Genomic DNA, 19,918 nt, shown 5'->3' with positions numbered 1-19,918 from the left:
CACAATGTCCTGCTTCACCTCTCTCCCCAACTGTCACGGTCCAACGTCCTAGTACTATCCGACAGCTCCACCGCCGTGGCGTACGTAAATCGCCAAGGTGGAGACAGATCCCCAGCCCTTCTGAGTGTGGCAAAGAAGATTGGCTGTGGGCAGACTGTCACCTGCTTTCGCTCAGAGCTCAGCACGTACCGGGCGAGCTGAATGCAGTAGCGGACAGACTGTCGAGGGGGGGGGCCGTCCAGGACGAATGGGGTCTGTCCGAGGCAGTGGCGAGCGAGATCTGGTCTCGATTCGGTCACCCGGTTGCAGACCTCTTCGCCAGCAAGGAGAACTTCAAATGCCCTCTTTGGTTCTCCCTCAGGGCTTCGGATTGCCCCCCACTAGGCGTGGACGCTTTAGCCCATTCGAGGTGGCCGGTCGGTCTACTGTTCGCCTTCCCTCCTCCGCGGCTCCTTCTCCCCTTGATTCGGAGGGCGAGGCGCGGGGGGGGGCTGAGGTTAATTCTAGTAGCACCAAACTCCCCGGGGGCGCTCTGGTTCCCAGAGCTGGTGCGCATGGCGGTCGGGGCCCCGTGGGCCATCCCTTTGGGCCCCGCTGCCCTGTGTCAGGCGGGGGGGACTCTGACAGCGCCCCCGGTGCTGGGCCGGCCTCTCAAGGTGTGGCTCCTGCACGGGACAAGCTGATCGGGACTTTGGACCCGGACGTTCTCCACACGCTGGAGAACGCCCTGGCCCTGTCAACACGCAGGCTTATGCCTCAAAGTGGGGGATTTTCTCCCGCTGGTGTTCAGACAGGTCCTTGGACCCCAGCTCTTGTTTGGTCTCCGCTATCCTGTCTTTCCTGCAACATTTGCTGGATAACGGGCGGACTGTGGCACACTGAGAGTGTTCGCATCAGCCATAGCGACGAGGCATGTCGGTTTTGAGGGTGCTTCGGTTCGCGCCCACCCCTTGGTGGCACGTTTCTTGCGGGGTGCCTGCAGGCTTCGACCTCCTGCAAGGCCTTCCAGCCCTCAGTGGGATCTCCAGTTGGTACTGGACTCTCTCACAGGCCCGACCTTCGAGCCTCTTGACCAAGTCCCACTGGATATCTTGTCTTCAAGGTATCGCTCCTTCTGGCACTAACAACCACGAAGAGAGCAAGTGAGCTTTGTGCCCTCTCCATTAGCCCTGAGTGTCTTTCCTTGGCGTCGAGGAGTCTTCGGTGTCTTTGCGTCCTAGCACAGCGTTCCACCCAAAGATTCTGAGCTCCTTGTTCCGGGCGACGACCTTCACGCTGCGGGCCTTTCATCCGCCGCCCCACTCGGACCCGGGTCAGGAACGTCTCCACCTGTTGTGTCCAGTGAGGGCGTTGGCCTGGTACTTGCGGCGGGTGGCCGTGTTTAGGCGCTCTGATGCCCTTTTTTGTCTGCCACGGTAGATGCAGACGGGGAGAGGCGATCTCCTCCCAGAGGTTCTCTCATTGGGTGAGATCGGCCATTATCCGGGCCTACCGAGCAGCGGGTGGATCCGCTCCTAGCGGTCTGAGGGCACATTCCACCCGTGGTGTGGCAGCCTCAGTGGCTCTTTTGCGGGGTGTGGCAGCAGAGGATATCTGCTCAGCTGCTTCTTGGGCGTCCACGTCTACCTTGCTAAGGCCTATCTCTTCGACACGACGGCGGGATCAGTAGCTCATACGGTTTTGAGCGCTGCTGTGCCCCCCCTCGAGGCCCACGGCTCCAGTGGACTTGGATCCTGGGCCGGTGGGGCCCTAGCGATGCTGCTTCAGGAGCGGCGTCCAGCTGGGGGTACATTTATCCCGTCAGGCTTCGCCTTTTGGGTAAACCAATAGCGAAGCCGTTAGAGGGCGGAGCACCAATGACGTAGAACCCCTGAGTTATCTATCATAACCTCAGGTTCTACGAGTTGGTGCGAAGCCCTCTAACCTCGTCGCCCAGCGGCCGCCCTTCTCGCTGAGTTTTCAGTTGGAGAAAGTGCGGCGGGTGCTTCCCGCCTTTATAGGAAGTGGACTGCCCCCTGCTGGGTGGCGAGTTCATTAAGCTTTCTCAGAGACGAGGCGGTGCCTCGGGGTAAACCAATAGCGAAGCCGTTAGAGGGCGGAGCACCAACTCGTAGAACCTGAGGTTATGATAGATAACTCAGGGGTTCCATGATATTGTAGTAACGCTGCTCTGACACTGGGGAAGCGAAAAACAATGTTTTCAATCTTTTTTATTGTTGCTTTTATATTATATTTAAAACATTACATGATGGATTTAAAAAATGCATCAATGGCAGAAGTAGATTCTACTCAGCTCTTACCACACTTTGACTTGAATGAAGAAAAACAAACAGTGATTTTTGGACGTGTGTCTTAACAGTGTTTCTCTGTGTGTTTGATGTCGACGGTGCTCACAGGTAGATGATGACTGTTCAAAGATGACTTGTATCAATCAGCCTTTTGCTGTGTCAGCGTCCACGCCAGGTGACATTTAGGTCTTAAAACCCCTTTTTAAATGCTGACTTGTGTCTGAAGCTCACATCATCAGCAGCTGGAGTGCAGAGGAAACACCAGGTCAGCGAGGACGATCCACTCCTGCTCTAATGTGGAGTTGTTGGAATACAGATCTTTATTCCACTGGTTCAATGCACCGTAGTGGACGACTGGAAACAGTCAAGAGGAGGAGGATGAGGGAAGATGCTTCCCTTCACATAGTGGACCCTCTGTCCGACTGCAGCCCCCTCATCAGAGCAGCCGTCGACTGCTGGTGGATGTCACATTATTTTTTAGAATACATTCTTTATTTCCTTTTAATCTTTTATGTATTCCATTAGGAAAAAATGAGAAATCTTGGTATGGCATTAAAGGATGAGATTTTATTTATTTTAGATATACTTAATTTAATTGCATTCACGTGTGACACATATACATTCATCTTTCATTTTGATAGACACAAGTAAATACATACTTATAAAATACAGTTTAAAGAAAACAATGTTGCTGTTGAAACAAATAAAACAAACAAATATTTGGACAATTGACAGCTTGGAAAGACGACACCCGGGTACGGGAAGGGTAAGCACCTCAACCTGTGTCTTCTGCGAGGGAGAAACCAAAAATTGCTATGAAAAAGCCTTCTGAGAAATACTCCCAGGGGAGTGTGCGAGGGGGGGAAAAGAGAAGCATCCAGAAGCACGACCACAAATCCAAGATGCATCTGCGGAAAAGTCAGCAAGAACAAACGTGGCCTAAACATACATCTGGCGAGGATGAAATGCAGGGAGCAGGAGAATATAATGCAACGCACAGGATTGGATCCTGGTGAGACGTAGGAGGAGCCCGGCCCGTAGTCCCCCCAAAGAGCCCAGTCCCTCCAATACCTGCAAAATAGTCCAACAGAAGCGGATCAAATGGCCTCCAGTTAAGAGCCAGTCAGTGTGATCACAGTTTGACGTGGTCTTTGAGACCACAAGTAAGGGGGAAGTAGACCGGCGGCTCGAGACCATGACTGGGAGATGTCTATCGAGGACGAAAAGGAACGGGGGAAGAAAAGAAAAAGAAAGCGCGCCGCTTCATCTCCAACCCTTTTACTTTCACCAAGAAGCTCCTGGGGGATAAGCGCAGTGGCAGCCTAGTCCGCTCAGCCGAGGAGGTGAACTTCTTTCTGCACAACACCTTGAGCGACCCAATGAGAGAACTGGAGCTTCAGCCACAGAGGGCCCTCATAAACCCATAACTTCCATCAGTGGATTTTGCTCTGAGGTAGCCCACCTGGACAGAGGTTCAGGAAGTGGAGAGAGGAGCCAGAACTGCGTCAGCCCCAGGCCCTAGTGGAGTCCCATACACTGTGTACAAGCGCTGCCTACAACTACTTCATTGACTGTAGTAGATCCTGAGAGAAATCTGGTGCAGGGGAAAGTTGCCAACCAGTGGAGGTGTGCTGATGGTGTGTGGATCCCTTAGGAAGAGAACTCCAGGGACATCAGTCAGTTTCAAACCATCTCACTGCTAAGTGTCAAAGGCAAGACGACTAATGGAGTTCCTTCTGAAGAATAGCTACATAGACACATCTGTTCAGAAGGGTGAAATCCCTGGAGTGTTTCCGTCTGCTTGGAACATAATAGTGTTGTAACACAACTCATCAGGAAGGCTCACGAAGGCAAAGGGGACCTCACTGTGCTGTGGCTCGATCTCGCCAATTCAATTTTCAATTCAATTCAATTTTATTTAAAGTGTCTTATCATAACAAAGTTATCTCAAGACACTATACAGTTGAAATAAGACTACAGTTGATTAAGGAAAAATAGATCCCAGCAATTCAACAAAGAGCAAGAAACAAAACACTGTACAGTGAGCTGTACAGTGAGCAATGGCGAGGAAAAACTTCCTTTTAGAAGGCAGAAACCTCGAGCGGAACCAGACTCATTGTTGACGGCCTGCCGCTTTGACCGGCTGGGAGGAAGGATGGGGGGGTAGACAGATGGATAAGGAGAGGAGTGAGGGAGGATATAGTGAGAGAAAAGAGGAGAGTGTAGGAGGGTCCATGGGGGTGCTGGAGAGAACTCGGGATCTGATGACGTGGTGAAGATCCTGGATCAGCAGCAGCTCTGGAGGTGGATCCCTGGGGCTCCGGGAGAGAAATAAAAAGGTGTGGGTTTGGGACAAATGTATGCAATACACAGGTATACAGACTCCGGTGACGGGTGAAGATATATAGAGGGGAGAGGGGGGGGGGGGGGGGGGTTGAAATAGCCAGGCCAGAGGGCACATACCTAGCACAGCAGGATCCAGACACAGGGGCCCAAGCCGCGGCAGGAACCCGCGGGAGACCAGGACCCGGCAGGCGAGATAACCACCAGAGCCGACCCCAAACACCAGCGAGAAGGCGGACCACCACCGGGGGCGCGAGAGGGCAAGCACAGGCGAGGACGACCGAGGAAGCAGAGAGGGGGAGGCACCAGGCGCAGGCACGGAGGCAGAGGGGCAGCCAGAAGAACCAGTCAGGGGATAGAGCCCCGGGGCCAGGCCGGGCCACGGAAGACCCTTAGACAGTCAGGCTGCCACCAAGTCCATAGCAGGGGACCGAGTCAAGGAGATAGGGATCCACCACAGCAGCGGCGGCGGAGACCCCCAAATACCCTGCGGACACGGCCAGTAGCCGGGTCGAGTGCCACCGCATGAGCCCGGGGGAGCAATGGCCAGGCACCGGCTCAGGTCCCCCGGTGAGAGTCGCCCAGGTCACAGGGGGGCCACGGTTGTGCGGGCAGGGCGGGGGTAGCCGTCCGGGAACGGCCTCCAATCTTTGAACTGTAGACCGTCCCCAACAGCCACAGCCCACCTCCCCCATGTCATGAGGGAAGTTTGGGGGGCCAGCAGTATTTCATGGGCGGTCCACGGTCTCTAAGGTGCAGAGGCCCCGCCCATCACACGTACTGACCCCCAGCCCCCCGCCCCCACCCACCATGCAGCACCCAGGGGGACAGCATCACTTGCATGGGCGGTACATGGTCTCTACGGTAACATGGGTCCGCCCAATGCCTCCGCCGTCCCCCCAACGTGACCCCGCCCAGTGTGGCCCCCCCCACCCGGGAAGCCCCCGAAAGACCGACCAACCCGGCCACGAACCCCCAGGACCAAGGGCAACAAACTCCCCGACCACAGCACATGCCACACAGGGCGGGTAGAGGACCACAGCCACCGCTGCAGCAGACACCCACCCCAAGACAGGCCCCCCACCACAGACCAGGCGAAGCCATCGGGGCCGGAAGGCCATCCAGAACACCCGGCCAGCCCCAGCCCCACCCCTAACGGTTCACCCGCCAACCCCGTCAGCGGGACCAGCAACCCCCCAGCCCCAGCACCGCCCCCAGCGCAACCCCCAATCCACCACCCCAACCACCCCCGCCAGCACCAGCCCCCACACACCACCAAAGACCCCCCGGAAGCGGGCCACCCCCCCGCCGGCACACGGGGCCATCGCGGCACCAGCGGTCACCACCACCAGGCCCAAGGCACCCACAGGCCCCACCCGCCGGGCCCCTCACACCCGAATCGGCCAAGCCAGAACGGCCCCGGCGAGAAAAAGGATATACAGAGCTCGGTGTCTAAAACTAAAACTCCTCCAGCATTCTCAGCCTATAGCAGCTAAGATAAACAGTTTTGTTAGTTATGACAGCTAGAGATAAACAGTCAAGTTAATTATAGGCTTTATCGAAAAGTAAGGTTTTAAGATTATTTTTAAACATAGAGAGGGTGTCTGCCCTCCGGACTGAAGCCGGTAGTTTGTTCCACAGCAGAGGGGCTTGAAAACTGAAGGCCCTGGCTCCGAATCTACATTTAGAGATTTGTGGTATAACTAGTAGATCAGAGTTTAGGGATCGTAAAGTCCTTGAGGGTTGGTAAGTTTGGATTAAATCTTTAATGTATGTTGGTGCTAGACCATGTAAGGCTTTATAGGTTAGGAGAAGGATTTTAAATTGTATTGTAAATTCTACAGGAAGCCAATGTAGGGAAGACAGTACAGGGGAAATGTGTTCGCGCCTCTTAGTCTTAGTCAGGACACGAGCTGCAGAGTTCTGAATGAGCTGAAGAGTTCTGAGAGACTTTTTAGAACAGCCTGACAGAAGAGAGTTACAATAGTCCAGCCTGGAGGTAACAAAAGCATGGATGAGCTTCTCAGCAGCATCTAAAGGAAGGAAGTGCCTAATTTTTGAAATGTTACGAAGGTGGAAGTAAGCAGTCCGTGAGATTTGTTTTATGTGTGAGTTAAATGATAATTCCTCGTCAAAGCATACACCCAGATTCTTGACAGTGGTGCTAGTAGCAGGAGCAAGTCCATTTTGTAAAGCTAGATCATTAGTTAATGATTGTCTGAGATGTTGCGGACCAACTAGTAAAACCTCTTCCGAGTTCAGTAGGAGGAAGTTTTTGGTCATCCATGACTTGATATCTGTGATACAGGACTGTAATTGTGTTAGCTGATTTCTTTCATCTGGCTTCATGGACAAGTAAAGTTGGGTGTCATCAGCATAACAGTGAACATTTATAGAGTGTCTTCTAATCAAGTCCCCTAGTGGGAGCATATAGATTGTGAATAGTATTGGACCAAGAACAGAACCTTGTGGGACACCATAGCTGACCTTAGTGTGTGTCGATGAGAGGTGGTTGACATGTACATAGTGCGTTCTATCCGACAGGTAAGATTTAAACCAGTTAAGAGCAGTTCCACGAATGCCTAAATGGTTTTCTAGCCTCTGTAGAAGGATTTGGTGGTCGACAGTGTCAAATGCAGCACTGAGATCTAAAAGAACAAGAACTGAAACATGGCCCTGATCAGAGGCCATCAGTAGGTCGTTACTTACTTTTACCAGGGCGGTCTCTGTGCTGTGGTGTTCCCTAAAACCAGACTGAAACACCTCAAATTGACCATTGTCCTGGAGATAATCACAGAGCTGACTCGTTACCACTTTCTCCAGAAGTTTTGAAATGAATACTAGATACTAGATAGGCCTATAGTTAGTGAGGACCTCTGGATCGAGAGTGGGTTTTTTAAGCAGAGGTTTAATTACTGCAACTTTAAAAATCTGAGGCACATAGCCGGATGTTATTGACAAGTTAATAATGTCAAGTATGAAAGTGCTAAGTAAGGGGAACAGTTCTTTAAGTAGCCATGTGGGAATAGGATCGAGAAGACATGTTGTGGACTTTGAGGAGGAAACAACCTGGGACAGCTGTCGAGGACTCACTGGTAGAAAGGAGTCAAAGTATGTATCAGTCATAGTTTCTGTGACGGGTGAGGCTGCACTGGTTGTATTAGAAGAATCTAGGAGGTCTTGAATCTTTCCTCTAATAGTTACAATTTTTTCATTAAAAAAGTTCATAAAGTCATTGCTACTAAGATGAGAAGGGATGGACTGCTCAATGGACTGATGGCTCCGTGTCAGCCTGGCAACAGTACTGAATAAGAACTTGGGGTTATTCTTATTTGCTTCTATAAGTGATGAGTAGTAGCTGTCTCTGGCTTTCCGAAGAGATGCCTTGTATATTTTTAACTTATCCTGCCAGTCCTGGTAGAATTCATTATGTTTTGATGAACGCCATTTCTTCTCTAGTCGTCTAGAAACCTGTTTTAATTTACGTGTTTACGAGTTTCTTGACACACTGAGGCTAGGCGTTTTACTGAGCACAGAGGGAATTATTTCCATAAACAATGCATACACAAGCTGGTTGAGCTTGCCCTCCATCGACATCATGTTCCCAGCAAAGTCTCAGACCTTATTCTGGATTGCTACAATAACTTTAGGCTAAGAGTCACCGTAAGATCAGGAAAATAAGATTGGCATCAGCGAATTATAACCAGCTGCACAATCTCAGTCATCCTGTTAGCCCTCTCCATGAACATGATAGTCATGTAAGCGGAGGTAGAGAGAAGGGGCCCCTTGACAACATCAGGAGTACGCCAGCCTTCATGGATGAACGGACTGTCACCACAACATCCGTACCAGGCAGCAGGTGGATTCTCCAAGGCCCAGGGAAGCTCATCACATGGGCAAGGATGTGTTTTAATGGGGTGTTGTATGGGGTAAAACGGTTGTATGGGGTAAAACGGAGACACCATCCTGTCCCCCACTAAGCAGCTGTCTAAAAGCCCTCGGAGATTGGCGCTATTGCTGGTGCCACGACCAGGTGCTTAGAGCAGTGGCTGACAGCATCGCCATCAATTTCCACAGAGCTGGAGAGAAGCCCAATATACCACCATGGGCAAAGTCTGACCTCCTCACTTCTGCCAACAACTGGCAAGTGGAAGTAAACTTGGTTCCCTCCCAGAATTACACCAACCTGCCTTAGCCCAGACACAATCATTGTCTCAGGTCCACCAAGCAGCTTATCATTCTGGAGCTCAGCGTGCCATGGGAAGAACGCATGGAAAGGAAGCTTGCCAAATACCAGGAGCTAGTGGAAGAGTGCAGGAATCAAGGCTTGAAAACCATCTGTGAGCTTCTGGAGGTGGGCTGCCGGGGATTTGCAACTCTGTAGAGTATTCACGCGGCTAGTACTTGTCAGCCAGGCAAAACGGGAGGCCATCAGATCCCCAACTGAAACCGCAGAGAAAGACACACGATAACTTTGAATTAAGAGGGCAGAACTGTGAGAAAACGGTACTGGGAAACAGGCCGGAGATTGATGACCACTGGTCGGGTCGCCTGGGCTGAGGGGATCTGATGTTGAATCCTAGGATACAACATCACTGAAGATGTGATCGAGGGCATCCGCAAGACTTATCTTTCACCTGGACTGTTAATAGCTGTGGAAAAATACAGACACACAAAATAAGTAAGAAAGAAAAAACAAAAGAGAAAATTAAGTCCTAAACCAAGAACTTCATCAGGATATTTTGATAGCTAAAACAGCCATAATTAATTTTGAACTGCAGCATGGTTAGTTGTCAGAAACATTTCTAGATGATCGGTTTTACTGTTTCACACAGACCTCTTAAATAACCACCTAAATGGAATCAATGGGCCTCATTTTCCCATGAGTTTGGAGTGTGTGAGAGCCACACAAGCAGGGAGAACATTTCATGCCATATATAATTTGGGTGAGATTAAAAAGTACATGGTCTTCAATATTTAATGTGTAAAATTGACATTTTATTATATCTTGTAAATTTCAAGTCTTGTTGCTGATTTTCTACCGCAGTCTATCTATCTATCTATCACTCTGTAATACCTAAATCTTCGTGCTATTACAAAGACACAGTTTCTTTAAGAGACATCACAGACAGCCTATGCTATCACTACAACCATATCTTTTTTGCCCACACTCAGAAGGGCTGGGGATCTGACTACACCCTGGTGATTCACGTACGCCAAGGCAGTGGAGCTGTCTGATAAGCATTAGAAGGTTGTGAAGGTTGACTGTGACAGTTGGGGAGAGAGGTGAAGCAGGATGTTGTGAATTGCTTTCAACTTTAGCCAGTGGACGTGTCTGTACACTGGTCTGTTCCAGACCCCGCTGGCATAGGTCTGACACGAGGTGCCTCCCCAACCTGTCAGAGATGCGTCTTTGAACACCTGAGTGAGTAGGAAGGCGCACTTTTCGACCTTGGTCCCGCTTTGGGTCTAGCTTGAGATGACCAAACCATCTCTGGAGCTTACTCATATGCAGCAAGCCCAGTCGCACCGCCCTGTGAGCTGCTGCCATGAGCCCCAGGAGGGACATAACAACACCTGCTGTCGTCACATGACGCCGAGTTTACAGCAACTGTTTTGTCAGTTGGAGAATGGGCTGTCCCAGGACGGGCTGATATTGAAAGGGCATCACACGAGCATGTACTCGAGTTGGATTCACTAGAACCCCCACTCTCGTACATGTAATCCAGCTCTGTGGGAGAAAAAAGCGAGTGGGCGTGAGGAACCTCAGATACACCTTGCGCGTGTATCCTCTTCCCCCCAGAAGCCTCCCCAGCTCCCCGAGCACTCCATAGTGTCACAGGAGCTGACAGTGGAGTAATGTACCAGAGAATTTCTACGAAGCTGATGCGAGTTGAGAACAGATCCGTGTGCGTCAGCACGCATCACTCACCCCGTCTTGTACATTCTCCAGCTCCGTTGGCAGTCCTGACCTGCTCGTGAGATCCCATCGCCCAGCAGGGGTAGCTCCTCATCATCGTCTGGTCTCATAATGGCGAGAAAACCCGCGTGTAAAAGGCGCCATGGTTTTTCCGTTCCATCATGTTTCTCTGCCACCAAACGTGAAGCCCTCCAGATGGTCCCAGCTCATCACGGTCAACCGTGAGCTTGTCGAGCGCACTGCACAGTCGTTAGCCTGTCTTCAGTTCTAGGCAGAGCTACAGTGCGGCCTGGCCAGAGCCAAGCTCCAGGGTCGAGGGCAGCACGTACAGCATCGGAGGGTTCGATATTTCACTAAATGAGCATTTTCTCTTTAACTCATTCCTGTGTCTGTGTCCTTCTTTACCACCCCCACGTTTCGAGACTGGGGTAGGGTCGGTTCATCAGAACAAAACTCCAACCCAATTTCCCTTTCCGCTCCGACTTCTCCCAGTTCGGATCAGAACAGGGATCTAGGATCCATCTCACGACACCGCCGGTCGTCCTTGTTATCTGAATCGGTCCTCGTGAATATAATCGGCCCATGATCTCGTTGGACGAGGCGGTGTGGGTAGACAAGCCTCTACCGCTTCCCGTCGCTTTCGGATTGGCTTTTGTTCATCCAGGACTTGATATGTGTAATACAGGACTGTAGTTGTGTTGGCTGATTTCTGTTTCATTTACAAATACAGTTGAGTGTCATCAGCATAACACTGACATTTGTGTCTGATCAAGTTGCCTAGTGGAAGAATATAGATTCTGAATAGGATTGGACCAAAACTATGTGGGACACCATAGCTGACCTTATAGTGTGTCGATGAGAGATGGTTCACATGTACATAATGTTCTCTGTCTGATAAATAAGATTCAAACCAGTTAAAAGCAGCTTGACTTATGCCAGTTTGGTGTTCTAGTCTTTGTAGAAGAATGTGGTGTCAACAGTGTCAGCAGCAGCACTGAGGTCCAGAAGAACAAGGTCATTACTGACTTTTACTAGGGCAGTCTCTGTGCTGTGGTGTTCCCTAAAACCAGACCGAAACACTTTAAATTGATCTTTGTCATAGAGATAATCACAGATCTTTTTTTCGTGTGAAATGAAGACAAGATTAGAGATAGGCCTATCGTTATTTAGAACCCCTGGATTAAGAGTGGGCTTTTTAAGCAGAGGTTTAATTTCTGCAACTTTTAAAAATCTGAGGCACATAGTCTGATGTCATTGTTTTTAAGCAACCATGTGGGAATAGATCCAAGAGACATGCTGTGGATTTAGAGGAGGAAACAATCAAAGACAGTTGTCGAGGACTTACTGGTAAAAATGAGTCAAAGTATGAATCAGGCTTAGTGTCTATGCCCAGTAAAGCTGCACTGGTTGTAGTAGAGGACTCTAGGAGGTCTTGAATCTTTCCTCTAATAGTTAAGATTTTTTTCATTTATTTTTATCTTGCCAGGCCCAGGCCCAGGTTTCGTCATACCTTTCTGGGCGCAGTGTCAGTGTATCCGCCAATCAAATAAGGTCTAAATCAGCGGATCTGTTGTGTGGAAATCCATCAAGGTTCTGTTTTGGGTCCTTTATTATTTTTCTTCACTTGATTTCCCTGGGTGAAATAATTCATTCAGATTACCTGTTTTTTTACACACAAGCTCTAAGTAAGTTATTAATAAAGTAAGTACGTAAGAAAGAAAGTTATTTATATTTGTAGAGCGCTTTTCTAGACCAGGGTCACAAAGCGCTTAAACAAAACAATACTAATCAAATATATGCTGAAGGGCAATATAACACAGAGATCCAATTGAGCCCCAGAGGCTGAACAGCTTTTTTTCTTGCTAGAGATCAAACAATGGCTAAGTGGACAAAACTGAAACTGAGTGAAAGTCAGTACTTGGGTGACTTAGGACAGTCTGTCAAACCAAGCCCGAGAAACCTGGGTGTTGTATTTGACAAAGACATGTCTCAACACTCAACACTGCAGAAAAATTAAAATGTTGTCACAACATGATCTGGAGCTTGTAATCCATGTGTTTGTTTCATCTCGTCTGGACTATTGTAACGGTTTATTTTCATGTCTTAACAAGAAGGATCTGTCTCGCCTGCAGTTTATTCAGAACTCTGCAGCGAGAATTCTGACTTGCTTTAGTAGAAGAACTCACATTTCCCAGATCCTTAAAACTCTAGTCTACTGACTCCTTCAAGAAACATCTTAAGACCTTCTTATTTCTGCTTTTCCTTAACTTTCTTGTTGCTGCTGTGTTTGACTGTATGTTGTTTTGAACTTTTAAAGTTTTTAAATTTATATGTATTTTTAACTGTGTTTTGTTCAAATGCTTACAGACCCTGGTCTAGAAAGGCACTTCACAATTGCTTACTTACTAATAGAAAAAGTCTTTATCACCATCCAAACAGTCCACAACGGAAAATTTGACATTCTTTGATTTTTCAATTTGTATCATTTATCATTTTCTCTGAATTTTTGAAATAATTAAAAAATTAATCTTTGCTCGCTTACTCACTGGATTCAGAGTGGATTGGTTGATCAAATTGTACGAAATGATGAGGCCCTGAGCCAGGAACTCATCATGAACAGCATTTTCTTTTTGTTTTTTCACTTTCCCTCTTTCTCCCTTATTCATACCAAAACTCAACATGCTTTTTACTAAACTCTTCGCATTGTTTTTTTTTTTCCCCAGTAAATTCATATCCTTTCTTCTATTCTTCAACACATTTAACTGTGACTGATTTCCAAATGCCATGAACTAAATATATAGAGGTGCAAGTTTTGCTATTTTTAAATTTCTATTCTGTCATTAAAAAAAATTTTTAGTAGTCACCTTATTGCTAGATTTTATTTGCAAGGATTTTCCCAGGGCTAAATTCTTATTCTGCATAATCAATTACTTTAGATTACAATTTGTAGTCAGGCATGTTAGTCTAGTCTACCTCGACTAGTAAATGAATTTAATTGGACCAGAAATAATTCAATTACTTTATTACTTTACTTTTTACAGTGTCTACTTCAACAGACTGCTGCAGTTGTCACTGTGTTTCCACAGTCCTGCTTCTTCAACAACGATCCACATACACACGCTTTGGTATTTCTAATAAGAATATTTATTTTCAATACGCATATTTTAAGGCATATGGTCTCAGACGTTTCGCACAGTATGGACTTTTGTGTACTTATCTTACCAAATCGGAAGTCATTTTTCAACTCAACTCATTTAAGAGAGCACTTTAAAACAACAGCAGTTGACACAAAGTGCTGTACAAGAACATTAAAATGTCACCTAAAATAAGAACAGTTAAAAACACTAAGATAATACTATACAAGCAAATAAACCAAGGAAAGGGCATTAAGAACAGCTACTGAGTCCCATGACTGGGTTTGGGACTTGTTTTAACACTTGGTTCATTAATTCCGTCACTCTGGTCGACAAGAGTTCCACGTTCAGTCACTGGCCTTCCAGAGGTCTTTTAAAATGCTGTGTAAACAGTCTCTCAGTAAGCTGTCCGTCTTCCTCCCGTTGATCAGAGATGCTGGGATCCGGCTCCAAGGTCCAATTTGTCATGTTAGAATCTGACTTAACACTTTAAACGATGATGAGGAATTAGATCTTGGTTTAAAGACACACATTTGAATTGTATAAAATTAGAGGAAGAACAGCAGAGTTTCCAGTTCTGTTGAGGTTGCGGTTATATCTCTATCCCAGTTTCACAAGTCGTAAATTATGTTACTCAAATGGTGTCATACTCAACCAAGGAAGTTGGATTGACGCATCAATGGGAGGATTTTTGTTTTCAAACGATACTTTGAGGACTCGTGTTTTAACAACAACCGCATGTGAAACGACGTCTTTTCCGTGACTCTACATGGACCAAATGAGGAAACACTGCAATGTAGTCATGTTGGCAAAGTTTGGTGTAGAATTTAAATATACTAACAACGACATTTACTAAGCGCTAAACACAACCTGCATGTTCAGCGTGACACAAATTATCTTTATTTAAACATGGTGGGACTTGCTTCTGCTCTTCTTTGTTTTTGTAATGTGTACATGAAGCAGCAAACCTTATTTTAATTATTACTTTGTTTGTACACCAGCAAAGCGCTGTATACAACAGATTTTTACAGGTGAGTTTGAGATTTCCTTAGGACTAGTCACTACCACCTTTGACCCCTGACCAATTAGAGCACAGCTCTAATTCTCCAGTTGCTTGGACGAGATTTAATCTCAGCCAAAACAGATCTTTTCAAGTGGGCGGGGCTTAGGCACATTTTCTAATGTAAATATCTTTATTAAAGGAGTTTTGTGCAAAAAGAAACATACGGATAGGTATAATAGAGGTCGAAGATCAATTTAAATCCACACATTAGGTGCCCTTCAAGTAAATTTGATAAACATACTTCATTTTAACATTTTTCCATCACTTGTATTCTGCACTGAGGTATGTGCCTCGTTAAACTTCCTCTCTGAGTAAAGGATTTCCCACACTGAGAGCAAGTAAAAGGTTTTTCTCCTGTGTGAGTTCTCATGTGTATCTTAAGGCAGTCACTCTGGGTAAAGGTTTTTTCACACACAGAGCATGTAAAAGGTTTTTCTCCAGAGTGAATTCTCATGTGTATCTTAAGGCGGTCACTCTGAGTAAAGGATTTACCACAAACGAAGCAGGGAAAAGGTTTTTCTCCAGTGTGAGTTCTCATGTGTTTTCTCAAACAATCTCCACGTGCATAACAATTACCACACTGCGAGCAGATGAAAGGTTTTTCTCCAGTGTGAGTTCTCATGTGTGTCTTCAAACTCCCTCTTTCAGTAAAAGAATTACCACACTGAGTGCAGCTAAAAGGTTTTTCTCCAGTATGAATTTGCATGTGTTTGCCCAGGCTGTGTTTATGTGCAAAGCATTTACCACACTGCGAGCAGATGAAAGGTTTTTCTCCAGTGTGAATTCTCATGTGTGCCTTTAAACTTCCTTTCTCAGTAAAACAATTACCACACTGAGAGCAGCTAAAAGGTTTTTCTCCAGTATGAATTTGCATGTGTTTTCTCAGGCTCTGTTTTTGTGTAAAGCATATACCACACTGGGAACATACGAAAGGTTTTTCTCCAGTGTGAATTCTCATGTGGGCCTTCAAAGTCCCGTTCTGAGCAAAACAATTACCACACTGAGAGCAGCTAAAGGGTTTTTCTAAAGTGTGAATTCTCATGTGAACCTTCAGATTCTCCTTCTTTAAAAAACGTCTTCCACAAATCGAACAACTAAAAGGTCCTAGACTGCAGAACTTTGTGTGATTACTCAGTCCAGATTTTGAAGAACATTTCATTCCACATCCAGAGCAGATCAGGGATTTGTGATCATCATCGTCATCTTTCTTCTCACCGACATGAACTTCTGGATTCTCCACAGAGTTTGAACCTGACTGAGAGTTACTGGTTTCTCCCCAGTCTTCACTGTCATCAGTGTCAGATTCAGAACACAGCCCCATCTGGTGGTCAGGATGGAGAGGTGTATGCAAGTAGCTGGCTGGTTCTGGTCTTCCACAGTTGTCTCCATCCTCTTCTGCCTTCATTTGTGGAGTCAAGTGTTTGGTGTCATTGTCATATTCACTCTTCACATCAACAGGAGTGTGGAAGAACTGGGGGGGATGTTTCTCTTCAGCTTGTATATCTTCTGCATCTTCTTCTGTAATGAGACCATGTTTATGTTCCTCCTTAATCAGACTGGAGCTGCACTTCTCTTCCTCAATTTCTTCTTTGATCACCAGCAGCTGCTGAACATCTGCAGGGACACAAACACACCTCAGTCACTGACCAATCCAAATCAGTGGACGTGTTATATATTTTATATATATTTATATATATATTATAATTTCTCACTGCTAGGAAAGTCTCTCAAATGTATCCTGGGTATTATCCCAGTCAGTCATTCCCGTTCCAAAGAACACCTTCCAAAGAAGCATTCAGGAAGAATCCCTAAAAGGCGATTCCGGTTAAATATCTGTGGAATCAGTCGTATTTAAAAAATAATAATTGCATTGTATATATTTTACATACACACAGAGACTTTATTGATCCCAGAAGGATAAATTCTGTATCTCAAGTATCTCCCAATCTATCCATCCATCCATCTCCCATATCCTCTCTATATATCCCATAGAGATAGAGATAGTAAGTTTATAGTTGTAAAGCGCCTTTCACAGACCAGGGTCACAAAGTGCTTAAACAACAGAACAATACACAGTTAAAATACATAAAGAAAATAAGAAAAATAAAAAATAAAAAGGAGGATTTTTTTTACTTTGATCATGTCGGGATTTTGTTCCAATTAATCGACCCATCCCGAGTCTCGATACATGGTGGTGGTAGAGAAGGACACAGGAATGAGTTTTAGAGAAAATGCTTGTTTAGTGAAATAAGCCAGAGAAACAACTTACATGATCATGGATTCTTGGCAAAGCCCAGATCTATCACAGAGACTTCTTCAAGTGCCAAAGTTCTAACGAAATGGCGGCTGTTTTGTAGTATGAATATTCAGGTAAATGCCCCTGGTCAGTCCTGCTTGCATGATTCGACAGCAATTCTAAAAAAATGGCTTCTAGGATGGCAGTGCCATGTGGTCGTTGTGGAAAGTTACTGGAGTTGTTTTCTTTTAGAAATATTGACTTACGCAGATGTCTGTCCTTGAGCAGAGACTTGCTGGCACAATCTAAATGTTTTCCTATGGTTCCCTCTGTGTGTAGGCTTTAGCTGACCTGAGGTACAGCTGAGCTTTACTTTAATATGAAATATAACCTTTTAATCAAGTGATCTTCACATAATGCTAAACTTAAAAGGTTACACTACACTATAATACTTGAGACAAATGCATATTTATAGACATATATTTATATTTGCTTGAGTTTGACATTTTGTAATAATTTGAAAAAATATATACTGTAAACATAGGCACCATTACACATACTAGACAAACAGTGCTTCATGCCTCCCTTTTGAAAGAATCACTTTTTACATTAAAGAAACTTGAGTCTGAAAAACATCTATTAATAATAGAAAAGATCTGAATTTAACAAAGAAAATAAGTAGTAAAAAACAGTGACGGACAAACAATCTTTGCAAAGAGAGAGATGATACGACTTCAAGAAGTAGAGAATTTTCCTACTGAAGCAGTCTCATAAAACTTTGATAAGAAGGTACATTCGTAGGTAGGAACTACAGACGAACCAGACCAGAACATGATTTGTTTCATTTACTCATGGGAGTCAAGGCCTGACACGGAGAACACATGTAATTCTCAGACAGTTATGACTGCATCAAATCAAAACAAATACTGTATTGTTCACCAAATTACTGTCACTAAACTAAACTTGATACACAGTTATACAACATTCATAGTTTTCTTAGACAACAACCTAGAGCCCAAACTCAGGACTTATCTGTTCACTTTTGTGTTATTATGTTGTCATCTATGTTGACGTGTTTTCTCCATTGTCATTTGTGATGTGTAGTAAAGTAAACTAAACTCAAACGTATACCTGATCAAACTGACCACAAAAGCAAGGATTTAACATTCAAGGATTCATTTTTTCTTCATTCACTAGGAATAGAGCAACATTAGTCACTGAGAACGAGCGAGACAGCAACACAATATCAAGAAACGGGGATAAAGATAATCAATAATGATACAAATAATATTAAAGTTACAAGATAACTCATCAACCTTGCTTGCAGGAAAGAAAAATACAAGAACAAAATATCATCTACTACAATCATAACTTCAAGAATCAGTTTTACGTTGATAAATGATTATTTATAAGAAGAAGGACCGTCAACAAATTTAATTCTGTCAATTTTGTAATATAATTCTTCAATCGCTGCAGCTCGAGCTTCAATGATACAAAGATGGTGCAGGAGTGAATATCTGTCGAATTTCCAACATCTGACTAACTTCACCATGATGTCAACAATGTCATTATTCCCACCTTGAATACAAATATAAGTGTGTACCTGGATTTATGGTCTCCATCTCCAGCTGGATCCTCCTCCGTTTGGAGGAGATGCTTCGGTGCTTCTGGTGGAAGAAAATGGAGGAGAGTGAAGATCCTTTGTTTACCACTATGTCATGTGGGGAAGTGTTCTTCTTCTGTCGTCGTTGTTAGTCTCCAGTTGACACTGTCGCCATCTAACGGCTGAAATATGTACTTCAACACAGTCAAGATTATTCAGACATGACAGAAACATTTTGACTTCCATTTATTCAAGGTGAGATTACAATTTATTTATTTTAAATTAGTTAAAATGATAAATAATTAAATCAAGACCTCATACCAATATCTCCTTTTAAACCAAATCTAGATGAAAGAAATATTTTAAATAATGAACATTGACCCAAATAATAACTGTTAGTAGCACAACCAGTGTCCAAATATTGGACTTAAAGGATTTGAATGGCCATTGATCCATATCCAGTGAAGTTAAGATTAGACTTAAAGACCAGGTTTAAACTGCAGTTATTTTTATAATACGATCATGACAACTGTGTTTTATAACAATAACTATGCAGTTTATCACTATTAACCTAAAGCTAAAGTAAAGACCATTTGCAAATTGCAATTCTGTTTATTTAGCATTTTAATAACATGAATCTAAATAAACACGGTTGCGATATAGTCAGTGAAGCCTTTCTTTAATAACTATGACCATCACCACTAGGGGGTGTCGGGGTTTGGCTTCTAAGATGGCCGTGCCTCGTGGTCGAATTCTTCTAGAAAGAAGATGTTCATCATTTTACTTACACAGATGTCTGTCCTCGAGCAGAGACTTGCTGAAACCATCTAAAGATTTCTTGTGGTTCTCTCGTGTGTAGGCTTGACCTCACCTGAAGTACTGCCGAGCTTGACTTTAGTATGGAACATCAAGTGATTATTTGAATCTAGATGACTGATTACTGTAAAATTGTCATTTCCCCAGAGGGGCAGCAACACGCTGAGAATTTGGGTTCGCCTAAAAAGCGAGTTTGAAAACAGCGACTTATCGAGAGTGTTTATTCTGTCCTTGTCCTCATTGTCCTTAAATAACGCAATTTAAGGACAACGATGATAAGGACAGAATAACTATACATGACTGCTCAAGGGTAAGTTGTTAAACTGACAAAAAGTTGGAGCTTTTCCTCCACCTGGTTTCTGCTCTCACCACAGATCACAATGTCATCTGCAAACACCACAATTCATGGAGATTCCTGTCTAATCTCATCTGTCAGTCTGTCCATCACCACCGCAAACAAGAAGGGACTTCTGATGTAGTCCGACCCCCACCTTCTGTCACACCTGTACCAGTCC

The 19,918-nt window shown here is 45.2% G+C and overlaps 1 protein-coding gene and 1 pseudogene across 1 annotated transcript; one reads left to right on the top strand and one right to left on the bottom strand.

Annotated features, from left to right (window-relative positions):
* Positions 1 to 2,417: 2,417 nt before the first annotated feature.
* Positions 2,418 to 9,130, top strand: LOC148060919 (uncharacterized; annotated as a pseudogene).
* Positions 9,131 to 13,603: 4,473 nt separating this feature from the next.
* LOC148060918 (uncharacterized) lies at positions 13,604 to 18,667 on the bottom strand. Its single transcript, XM_087779758.1, has 2 exons — positions 18,588 to 18,667; positions 13,604 to 16,362 (listed from the first exon to the last, which is right to left on the bottom strand). Exons 1-2 carry the CDS (start codon positions 18,604 to 18,606, stop codon positions 14,996 to 14,998), a joined length of 1,386 nt encoding a protein of 461 aa, XP_087635884.1. The 5' UTR covers positions 18,607 to 18,667; the 3' UTR covers positions 13,604 to 14,995.
* Between the last annotated feature and the right edge of the window lie 1,251 nt (positions 18,668 to 19,918).

Source organism: Callionymus lyra, chromosome 18 (genome assembly GCF_982586985.1).
Source record: "Callionymus lyra chromosome 18, fCalLyr1.hap1.1, whole genome shotgun sequence".
Classification (NCBI taxonomy): Eukaryota; Metazoa; Chordata; class Actinopteri; order Syngnathiformes; family Callionymidae; genus Callionymus; species Callionymus lyra.
The sequence above is the reverse complement of the archived record's forward strand: the minus strand, read 5'-3'. Positions and strand labels throughout refer to the sequence as shown.